At 36.0% G+C, this 12,567-nt stretch overlaps 1 protein-coding gene across 2 annotated transcripts; it reads right to left on the bottom strand.

Moving 5' to 3' along the window:
• Positions 1 to 781: 781 nt before the first annotated feature.
• Positions 782 to 2,995, bottom strand: LOC121804765 (heavy metal-associated isoprenylated plant protein 32-like). 2 transcript variants are annotated; one of them, XM_042204419.1, is made up of 3 exons: positions 2,716 to 2,995; positions 2,567 to 2,642; positions 782 to 2,201 (listed from the first exon to the last, which is right to left on the bottom strand). In XM_042204419.1, exons 1-3 carry the CDS (start codon positions 2,737 to 2,739, stop codon positions 1,006 to 1,008), a joined length of 1,296 nt encoding a protein of 431 aa, XP_042060353.1. In that variant the 5' UTR covers positions 2,740 to 2,995; the 3' UTR covers positions 782 to 1,005. The 2 variants fall into 2 exon arrangements, with proteins under 2 accessions (XP_042060353.1, XP_042060351.1); XM_042204417.1 differs by having other exon boundaries at positions 2,710 to 2,993.
• Positions 2,996 to 12,567: the final 9,572 nt, after the last annotated feature.

Below are 12,567 nucleotides of genomic sequence, written 5' to 3'. Positions count from 1 at the left end.
ATCAATTAAAATAAAAACAATCTTAAAACATTTTAAATCTTCAAAATAATTAGCATAATATATAAACTCGACACAACACCCGGCGAAAATTATAATTTTCCAATTAAACTTTACTAGCAATGTTACATAAAAAAATTGGAATGAAATTATGTCTATAAACAAAGATGATGAATTGCACACAACATGTTGGGTTCCTGAAATGGTTTGGAGTTTTACAGCTTGTCGTATCATATCCCAACTAGTTGGATCAGACTGCTCAGTTGCATTTTATCATTATAATAATTTTACTATTTTTTGTTTTCATTAATTTTATTTTGTGGTGGGGTGGGGCCGTGGGGGACAGTATATCTTATCTCTGCGTCTTCATGTTTTGAGATTCAATACGATCCAATCACCTGTAATAAAATATTGGATTATACCATAATCTATTAACTACTCCATTTATTAATTAATGGATTATGCAATACTCCCTCCATCCTGCTTATCTTGAGACGGCTTATCTTGGGATGAAGTGAGTATTGACTACTTGAGTAAGTAAAATTTACTCGTATTCAATTACATCCCAAGTCAAAATTGATAGTATTTCACGAGTCTAAAAGTTTAGATGTAACACTACACAGTACACACGGACCAAAACAAAAAAAGAAAACACACACTGACACACACCAAAGAAAGCAACTATCCCAACGTCCAAATCCTGAATGTGCACAAAACCAAATGAATAGACTCTCTTTCAAAATTCAACAATCCTTCCAAAATAAAGCTGTAATAACAAAATAAATAATAACAATCAAGAACATTTGCTGTTTCCTGCCATAAAATATTCCAAGCTGTCACGGACAATATTTGACCAAACAAATCCACAATCAAATCAAACATATCTCATTTTCTCCTCGTAAAAACCAAGAACTAATCAACCCTACTACTACTTCATAACATTAAAACTTGATAAAAATAACAATCGATCATGATAATACTAATTCATGGCAAAACACAACCAAAAATTTACATAATACTACAACTATCAGTGTTCTCATCGCTGAACATATGAGCATACTCCCCCGTGGCCGGCTGCGGCGGCCAGTATCCCATGGGATGCATCGGGGGCGGCCCTCCGTACCCCATGGGCTGCATCGATCCGTAGCCCATGTGCACGGGAGGCGGTGGCCTTGCATACGCCATCGGATGATAGGCCGCCTCATGACCTTGCTCGCGCTGCTGATTAATCATCATCATCTGAGCCATGTATTGCTGCTGCTGGCTATACGGATTCCCCTGTCCCGCCCCTGGGAAGCGGCTACCGTTCATCGCAGGCATCCCCGCCACCGCCGGAAAACCCCCCATCATCTCCATATTCCTTCCACCGCCACCTCCACCGCCACCGCCGCCTTTATGGTTGGCTTTCATCTCACCAAAACCATGTTGTTGTTGTTTACCTCCATGGAAATTTTCTCCTCCTTTCTTGCTCCAACCATCATCATCTTTCTTCCCCTTTTTACCATCTCCCAACTCAAATCCACCACCACCCTTCTTGCCGCCGCCGCCATCCTCTTTCTTGCTCTCACCCTTCTTGCCACTCTTCTCCGATTTCCCCTTCTTCCCGCCGGCGGCCTTGCTCAACATTCCTTTGAAAAACATATCAATCCCACCACCGCCGCCGCCCTTCTTCGCCTTCTTCCTCTCTTTTCCACCACCACCTCCTTTATCTAATTTATCCCCTTTACTCGGCTTCTCTCCCCCTTTCAGTGGCTTACTATGCTTCACATGCTCAAACTCATCCTCGAAATCATCCACATCCACATCCTCATCAAAGTCATCCGAATAATCATCATCATCATCGTAGTCATCATCATCAAAGTCATCCTCATCTTCCGGCAGCTCGAATCTGACCGCCTTCTGCTCCTTGGCCGGAGCTTTCTCGCCTCCTATCTTAAAAGGAAGCTCAACGAATCCATTCTTCATCTGGTTGTGGTGGTGGTCGTTTCCCTTCTTCTGATTATTCTTGTTGAAGTTATTCAATTGGAACTTCTTCAGCTGCTCCTGAGAGATCTGAAACGGCATCGCTCCACCGCCCTTCTGTGGGCCCCACAGCTCGGCGTGCTTGCCGGATTTCTCCAGCTTCTCGATGAGGCTCGCCGGATCCGCATTTCCCGACACCATCACCTTCCCCTGCTCCGCATCTATACTCACCTTATACACTCCTGCAATTTTTTTAAAAAAAACCATCAAAAAAATTTTCATCCTAATTCCCTTCAAATTAAAATAACACCTACTAAATACAATCACCTTATACACTCACATTTTTTTCAAATAATTTTCCACCCAATTCCAAATATCCTTGAAATCAAAATAACACTCCTACTAAATAGCGGAGGAGCGGATCTCCTACTCCACCATTCATAATCCACATTCACAACTTAATAAAATAATACCACCATCATCACACATTATAAGATTATTTTATTAAGTTGTGAGAGGTGCGGTAGGAATGGAGACACTCCCACAATTTTTTTTCTGAAAACAATCAAATAATTTTTCACCCTAACAAATCAAAATAAGAACTTACCATCAACCTTCTGCAGCTTCTTTTTCACCTTGTGCATACACCCCTCGCAGTGTATATTCACTCTTAGAACACATGTCTGCACAGATTAAACAGCTGAATTTAGAGAAAGAAAGAGAGATAGAGCGTTAAACTTAAATTAGTACCTGAACCTTCAACATATCCTGTTTGCTCATGGCGACCTAGGAGTAGAAGATGATGGATCAATAGGACAGAGTATCATTTCTTAAAAAGAGGAACTTGTCTGAAAGAAACTATTCACTGACTCACTCTCTCCAAGCGAGAGAATGGTTGAAATGCGATAAAGGAAGAGATATTTATGGAGATATGTATTTTACCGAGCACCGGCCATGGATAGAGAGAGAAAAGGCGGTTTGCTGTTTTGTGTCAAGTTTTAAAACATGCTAAACCTGCTGTTGACTGAAAGAGTGTTTCATTGCCACTTGCTTTCTTCTATCCACATTTAAATGGGAACATAATTGTTCAATTATTAAATTTTCTTTTCTATTTAATCTTCTTATTCTAGAAATCCTAAATCTATCTAATTATATTATAAGTATTTTTTTAATCTATAAGTGTATATCTACAAAGAAATTTAATTATAAGTATCTTTTTTTCATCTATGTGTATGTATCTACAAAGAAATTAAAGTATATGTATTTTTTATCCATGATGTGCATCTACAGAGACAAGTATTAAGTAGTACAGTACTCACTTCTTTACATAATACATGTTATACTTTTCTTTCTAATTTGTCCTACAAAAAATATTACATTTTCTTTTTTTTTAAAGTTATATATCTCACATTAATATAACTGTATTATTTTCTCTCTCTACTTAAAACACAAAACAATATTTCCTCAGTCCACCATTAGGAGTCTAATTTATAAACGGCACGAATTTTAAGAAATATTAAGAAAAGTGAGTGCAAAAAAGTTAGTGGAATAAAGATCTCAAGTGTATATATTAGTTTTAAATAAAATGTGTGTGGAATAAGTTAGTGGAAGGTGTGACTCTATTACCATTTATGGAAAAACGGATGATCTAAAATGGAAAAACGGGATTACTATTCACGAACAGAGGCTGAGGGAGTATCTTCTAAAAAAATATCGTCTCATTTTTAAAAATGTCATCTATTATGAGATGCTAGGAGTATCTTTTGCATCTATAAGCTCATCGTGTCTCGTGTTTACACACTTCAATGATGTGCGGTGACAATATAAATAATTGGAGAGAATATCTTCAAATTATACAAGGATACTTTTAGACAAAAATATAAAATGTGGAAATTCTGGTTTGATAAATAACTTTAAATTTTATTTAGAAAAGTAATAAAATTTGAATTTGTCTCAATTATTCAATGGTAATTTTTGGTAAATTGTACTCCTTCCGTCTGCCATTAAATATCTCATATTTGACCGGCACATTTTTAAGAAATTGTTTGAGAAATTGTTTGATTTTATGAAGTGAGGTGAGTAGAAAAATTAATGGAATGTGGGGCATACTTTTATATATTAATTTTATAATAAAATGTGTATAAAATTAGTTAATGGAATATATGGTCCACTTACAAAATATGATAAAAGTAAAATGAGATATTTATTGGCAGTCAAACGAGAAAGAAAAAAATGAGACATTTAATGGCGGATGCAGAGAGTAGTATTATATTAATACTCGAAAAATATGTAGGGATGTCACGGACAATAAATTAACATTATTTATTTATAAAAAATTGACATTACTTAGTTGAAAAAATATGATAGTAATATTATACTCCCTCCGTCCCGGGCTACTCGCACATTTGCTTTTCAGCACGGAGATTAAGGAATGAGTGTATAGCAAAGTCAATAATTGCGCCTGTAGGTGATAATTTTTACTAAAAATGGAAAGAGTGCAAATAACTTGGGATGCCCAGAAAAGAAAATAGTGCAAGTAACACGGGACAGAGGGAGTATTACAAATGTCCCATAATAGATGTCACACTTTCTTTTTTAGTTTGTCTTATAAAAGATGTCATATTTTTATTTTTAGAAAAAGTTCTCTCACATGAATATAAAAATTTTATTTTCTCTCTTCATTTAACACACAAAATAAAACCTCCCAAAATCACGTGTCATCCCACAAATATGACATCTTTTATGGGACGAATGGAGTACTACTGAACTAAATCTAATTTTTTTTTATCATAAGATAGTTAAAGAAAATCTAATATCTATAAGTAATTTTTTTAACTGATTTTTAAAATTATATCATGAACTTGGCAGTTTACTAGGAGATTAAGATCGTACTCTCACTGCAAAATTCCAAAAAATTATCTCAGTGAATTCGAAATGATAGTGTACTTTCGCCAATCGCTGCGATGCCTCTAATATTAATCATTATAATTATTTTGGTAGTCGTCATTTTAGCCATTTACCTACATTGTACTCTAAATAAAGAGTAATACTCCTAAAAACACTATTCAATTTCTTTTTTTTCCCAAAAATTCTAAAAAATCCAAAAGGTATCGAGATCGTCAAAAGGTTGTTTAAAAATTAAAGAAGGCGTGACTGCTCTAATTCTGAATGCGTGATGGAAATATAACTAATTAGTGGACTGGATATCAAATCAATTTCTCTAAATATTTCTTGTACTACCACATTATGTGAATCTAATGAGTTTCAATTTTTTCTGACACAATATTTACCAAAATTTAAAAACTCTTCGCCGAATTATAAAGATGGATAATAAGTTTTATTATAAATTTGACAAACAGTATGAAATATCACAATAATTGAAATTATTTATCAGAGTATGTTCATCTCAAAGTACTAAAATTATTTGGTGAGTAGAGACAATTTTGCAACTTTATGTAAGTGGGTAAGGAGGAAGCGACTGGGGTTGGGCAGGAGGCAGGACAGCACCTATCCCAATAAAGAGTTTTTTTTATTCTAAATTTAAGACCTTCTATTCTTGTTTGCGATAAAATAATAGGGATTATGATTTAAATTTTATTTAAAAAATATTTTTGGATAGTTTGAATTATTGATAGAAGCTTTTGCCTAAATATATACACAATAAATAAATTTAAATTTTTTTAATAAAAAATAATACTCACCCCCTCCCAACTAAGTTAAGACATAACTTTTGGACACGAAGGTTAAGAAATTGTGTTGAAAAGTATGAGGATGAATAAAGTAGGAAAGATAAAGAGAGAGTAGAGTAGATAATGGAATTAAGTAAGAGTGATTGAATGTTTAGTTTTTTTAAAAAAAATGAAATGATTCAAGTTAGTTAGGACATCCCAAAGAGGAATACGACTCAACTTAGTTGGAATGGAAGGAGTAATAATTAAAGGCAGCAATATTTCCAACAATATATATACTATATTGCATGTTACAAAAATCAACTAAATTTAAAGGTGGAAAAAATTAACCATTTCACATTTTCACTCATGCAAACATTTTGTATTGGTTTTATCATATGCTTGAATTATAAAAATGATAAATCTAGATAATAATTTGTGAAGGTTATATAATCTTCCCATTTTCAACTGGAAAATCTAATCTAATTTATTTGAATAAAATTTTGCCTCTAAGTCCTAATGTATTCACAATTATTCCAACTTTTATAAGTGAGTAAAATTTATCATGTGCGTTTCTAAAAAAGGAGGGAAAGATGTTATACTGCACCAAAATAAAAAAATATATAAAAAGTGTAAAATATCCATTTATGAAAAGGGTGGAAATGGGCCATATATATAGAAAAGACTACATCGTCATCATTAATATAAGTAAGATCCAGGAATTAATGTGGACCTATGAAGTCAAGAGCATCCATAGTGGGACGGATATCCTGACGGACTTCCCAAAAACACCTCATGTCACGTCATAAGGACATCCCACTGCACTGCCACGTCATAAGGACATCCCACTGCACAATGGCGGACATCCCGACGGACATCCACAATAATAAAATTTCACAAATTCACCAAATTAAACAATTTACGGAATTAAAATTTCGACACGAATACAGAGAAAATGCAACTACTTTATTTAAAACAAAAACATACATAATTATTAAAAAAATACATAGTTCAAAAAAAACAACCTCAAGCTTCGACAAATGCTGCCCCCGTCTCACTCCTCAATGAGCAGTATATATATAGAGTTTTTTTTTAATTAAAATCGGTATTTCCGACGGGACGTCCGTCGGGAACCCGCAATGGCGGACGTCCCGACGGACGTCGGCGGAAATCCGCGGAACTCCAGTGTCAGCAAGCGACGTCCGCGTCCGCCTCACGCGGACGTCCGGCACGCCGGTCCGACGTCCGCCGGGACATCCGCCGTTGCGGTTGCTCTAAGAATAATTGATACCGCCATGTGACACTACAACTACATCATGTGGTATCATTTATATATACTCGTACAAAATTGTGAAAAGGAAACATTCATTAATAAAATGGCATCTTTGCCAAACTGTATAATTGTAGTAATATTAAAAAATTAACAAATTTTTAAAAATAGACAATCATTAGGTTTATTTACACTAAATTAACGTAGAAGATGTACATTGATTTGTAATGTTAATTCTATATTTCTATTTGTATCTCCAATTTTGAGTGTTTTCTGACTTTTCGGAGGCTGTGGGTTCTAAATGAAAAAAAAAAGTGGGAAACGTTTTTCAGAACATTTTTAATGTTGATGACACAAATCATTATTAATCAAATTTATATATTTAGTGTGAATTGTAGTTTATCTTTAATAGTAGGAATAATAATTTTTGTGTGAATGGGTTAGGGTGATACAGTCCACTTCTCATAAGCAAAATGCAAAACTACCAATTTTTATGAAATCATGTGGAAAAAAAACCCGCTTAACTCAAGGGATAAAAAAGTTTTTACATGATTCAAATTATAAATGGAAAGTAAAAATAAATTCAGATTAAAAAGAATGGTTAAAATTCTACTTTGTTAAATTATTTTTAACTAAATTATTTATCGAAATATACATATAAATAAATTAGCATAATAATGAAAATGATTGCGAGTGTTGACCTAGTAGTAAAATGTTAATGCTTGAGATCAAAATATTTGGGTTCGGGTCCATCATGATACGGTATTTAAATTTATGCATTCCCTATAAAAAATGATTAAAAACAAAGCACACCCTCCAAATTGCGCATAACTAAGAGCATCCACAATGGCGGTGGCCGGTCCGCTCGCCGAACCATTGCAGCCGACGAGCGGCAAATCGGCGAGAAAAACGGCGAGCGCACGCCGATTTTTGGGCGCTGGCCGATGCGCCCTCCGATCGGCTGGCCGCCATTGCAGGCTCCCGATCGGCCAGCCGATTTTTTACTTTATTTTTATTTAATTTTCGAAACACTATATATACGCGATTTGCACGTAATTTTCATTCGCACCACTTGTTTTAACGAGTTTCTCTCTATCTTAATTTCTGTATAAGAGCAACAACGCAAAATGGAGCACAACAACGAGTCTACTCCAGTGACGAGCGGGTCTCAAACTCCCACGGTACCCGTGGGAAGTGGATGGGGTCCGATGGCCGGGTACTACAACATGTACCCTTGGCAGCAGATGATGCCCGGGATGGCATCCGGGGGTAGTATGCCGGGATGGCAGGGGATGCAGGGCGGGGTGGGCCGGCGATGCCGGGCGGGCAGGGGGTACCGGGGATGCAACCCGAGATGCAGATGATGTCGTGGTGGCAACCAGGGATGCAGGGGACGCGGGCGGGGGCAACGTCTATCGTCCCAGTTTTGATTTTTTGACTGCTTCTTCGCACACATCGACCCCATCGGAGACGCAGTTCACTAGGTGTGATACTTTCTCCTTAGAGGAGTTGGGGATAGATCTCGGGGATGCGGACACTCCCGTTCAAACGGGGGGAATAGGGCGGGGTCGGGGCGCGCCAAAGAAGAAGAAGGGCTAGGGGAAGGGCAAGAGGGTGGTCGGCGAGTCGTCGCAGCCGGCTGATGACGATAGCCCGACACGGAGGAAGTGGACGAATTTGGAGAACATCGCGCTGTCCAAGGCGTGGGTAAGTGTTTGCGATGATCCTCTCGATTCGAACAATCAGAGGATCGCCAACTTGTGGGCTAAAATATCAGCAACCTACAAGGCATTTTGCCCGGAGGGGAGGCCACACAGAGGGGAGGAGTGCCGAAAGGGGTGGGACCGAATCAGGGTTGCGGTCTCCCGATTTTCGGGCTTGTACACCAACGCCCTCCGCATGCAGACCAGTGGCCAAACTGACGAGGACTGCAGGAGGATAGCGAAGAAAGCCTTCCCCGTGCCCGGGCTTTATAAGGAGTTCACCTACTGGAACTGCTATGAGGTGCTGATGGACTCCGAGAAGTTTCGGGCAGATCTCGATGTTGGCTGGCCGAAGAAGCAGCGACTGAACTATACCGGTGATTACAGCGGCAGCAACGGCGGTTCCCACGACCTCCCCGAGGATGTTCAGGAGTTCTCATTCCCTCTTGCCTTTACTCGCCGCACTCGCCCGGTTGGTCAAAGGTTGGCGCAACGGGCTCGCCAGGGGTCCCAGGAGGTCCAGTCGGCATCCCCCATGTTGGCAAGTCGACAGCCGAGTTCGCCTTCTTCGCGCGTCAACAAACGCGGGCTCAGATGTACACGATCTTAGCTGACTGGAAGACGGCAATTGACCCCGTGGAGAAGAGGTTTCTTCACTCAATGCTCGAGAGTAGGCGGGTCGATTTGGATGCCGCCGCGGCACAGTTGGGGGGCTCAGACGCGAGCGGCGACGACAAGTGAGGCGGAGGCGAGGGCTCGTGGGTGGAAGAGGGGTTTTTTTATAAAAATTAATGTAATTTTTTAAATTAATGTACTTTTTTAAAATTTAAATGTTATTATTGAATTTTCCCATATCTGTGTCGTAAAATTAATTCCGTATTTTGTGTGATTGATAATTTTTTATTTTTTTATAATTTTGTTTATTGCGGTTAGCCTATTGTTTGTCCAGTTACTTGTCATGATGATGTGGCATGAGAAGTTTTTAAGTGCTGATAATATGGCAGTAGGAGTTGTGGCTAGCCTATGGCTGGCCTATGGCTTGTCCGCTCGCCATTGGAGATGCTCTAATAACTTTACAGCCTTTACAAATACTCCTAATTGATAGACTAATGTAGATCATACTTCAACTTTATTTTGCAAGATAAGATGGTGCAATTATTAATTGATCTCTTTTCCCAGAAAATTACAATGAATAAACAAGTCGCTAAAATACTACTCTACTCTACTTGGAGAATTAATCATGCAATAATATCAGTGTAATTTGTTGATAGGCCAATAAGAAAAAGACAGATTAGATAAATAAGAGCATTCACAACCGTGCTATTGCCAGCGAGCACGGTTGTGGGCCCGGCGCCACTATTCCTGCCTGCTCTCTGGCAAGAGCACAACACCTACAGCTGTGCTTTTCGGCAAGGACGAGCACAATTCAATTTAAAATTCAATTAAACAAAAACAGTTCCATAATATTAAAATTCATTAAAAAACCACAATAAATATTACAAATTACAAATAAAATAAAAAATACATAATTAAAATCCTAAAAATTAAAAATTACATAATTAAACTCCTAAAAATTAAAAATTACATAATTAAACTCCTAAAAATTAAAATTTTCATAATTATTGACTAATATTACCCGTGGAAGACTACTGATCCGGCGGCACTAACCCCAATTGTTTTTGGAGACCCAATATCATGGCCTAAAATTAAAAAGTACATAATTATTGGCTAAAATTAAAAAGTGGTAAAAAACGGTAATAAATAGATTTTTTTTGGAAGTGATTTTTTTTTAAAATTTTAATCATTTTTTTAATTAAAAACCGATTTTTAATAATAATAAAAAATTTCAAAGGCAACGGCGTCGTCGTTCGCCACGTGTCCTGCTTGCTGGCACGGCGCGGACGGATGCGGGGCCCGGCGCCAAGTGCATGCTCTAAGGCACTAAAATATCTAAATAATTCAATAAAAATTTAGCAATAATTGATTAATTTGTAATGTGAAGGGTGATGAGACATTCCAACCATTTTCGACGCTCTCAAAATCTACTTTGGACAGAAAAAGTAGGTTTGAACAATGCCAAGAAAATTGAAAAGAACACATGCCACTATGCTAGGGGCCCCTTCCGATCGAAACCAGCAAAAGCTCTTCACTTTTCAGTTTTTCTATTTTTTCCTTTCTTTTTGGCGATGCCGCAACATCTGTCTCTCTGTTGCCAACTACGCTACGCCCTTGCGGGCAATCTTTTCTCTTTCTCTTTTTGAGGTCATGGTAGAAAATGAAAAAAAATTCATGTGTGTCATATCAATAATTATATATTCAAAAATTCTCTAAATCTACTTCAATAAGGAATCTATCCAAATATGGAGTACTAGTATGACGTAGAATTTACCTATCATAATTCTATTTTTACAACACATTTTCACATAGATACACACATCATTATTATTTTTTATTTTACTATATTTTTATAATTTTGTTTTGAAAAAATGACTATTGCTAACATGAATAAATTATTTTTAGAATTAATACTAAGAGTCTCATTTATAGAACACGCAACATATATTTTTAATCGATAAGGAATAAAAATAATAATGTAGAAAAAAGGGAAAAAGCCAAAAAAAAATGAATAAAAAAATGAAATAGAAGAAAAAAAAATGAAAATAGGAAAATCAGTTAATGGATCAAATTTTTCTATGCTCTAATTTTTACTTGGACCATATAAATTCGGTGGGATTTATTTTCTTGATTTCAAATTGAATGTTGTTTTCCATCAATTAATCATCAATATAAGGTTGATGGAGTTTGACTTTATTAAACATGATTATTAGTACTATTTTGATCTTGAATTAAAGATTGCTATAAGATTATCTTTTTTGAAAAATATTTGAAATGTCACTTCAATCTTCAATACGATGATGGTTGAGACATCTTTTTTGATGGGGTGTCTCCCCCCATATAAAAATTGGACTACTTTAGGAGTATTATTGATTCGAAATGATATATTGCAATTAGTGTCGTTGAAAGATGGTGATTTATCAAGCCTAGTATAGTGAGTTAACGTTATAGTCTAATTGCTGATGAGTATATATGATGCACCATCTTATTATTGAAAAGATCATTGTCACATCATGGCTAATTATCTCCAAATATAATTTAATGACTAATCATATACTCATATTATTATGCATAAATAAAAAATATCTTAATATAATTAAATATTTTGAATTGAATAAGTAATACTAGTATGTTGATAATGTGGTACAGAAACATTTGTCAGGCATAATACAATACGAAATAAAATAGATTCTTAAAGAAACTAATTAGAATAGATACAATAATAAATCAATCTTATATCAATCGTATTAGTCGTGGGCTGAAAAGGAGGATGTATGATGAGAACCGTAAAAGGGGCAAACGAATGAAGAAGTGGGCTTTGGGCCTAAATGTATTGGTCTGGATATATAATAAGAGCCTCAAAATGGACAAGAAATTTCGACTGATTTTTTTTTTGCATAATTTATAAGAGAATTAAATTGCGATGTAGGAGTATATAGAAGTATATAGAATAGATAAATTCTTGTAAGCAACATCAAAAATAAACACACATGATACTCCTCCATCCACCAAAAGTTGGCTATTTTGACTGAGCATAGAAAGTTGGCTATTTTGATTGAGCATAGGTTTTAAAGAATGTAATGGAAAATCAATCAAAAAAGATAGTAAAAAAAAAAGTTATAGTGATAAAATATGAATAAGATAAAGTTAGTATAATGTGAGTTCATTACTAAAATAGTAAAAAAAAAAATGAGTGTTTATTGGTGGACGGATGAAAATGACAACATTAGACGATTTATTGGTGAACAAAGAAAGTAATAATACGTTTTAAACTAACAAAATTTTGAAAAAGCATAAAATTAATGAAGACAATAAGTGTTGGGTAAATAACCTAGGAGACTAAAGAATTTTA

The sequence above is a fragment of the Salvia splendens genome, chromosome 5 (genome assembly GCF_004379255.2).
Source record: "Salvia splendens isolate huo1 chromosome 5, SspV2, whole genome shotgun sequence".
Classification (NCBI taxonomy): domain Eukaryota; kingdom Viridiplantae; phylum Streptophyta; class Magnoliopsida; order Lamiales; family Lamiaceae; genus Salvia; species Salvia splendens.
This window is presented reverse-complemented; position numbering and strand designations above follow the sequence as displayed.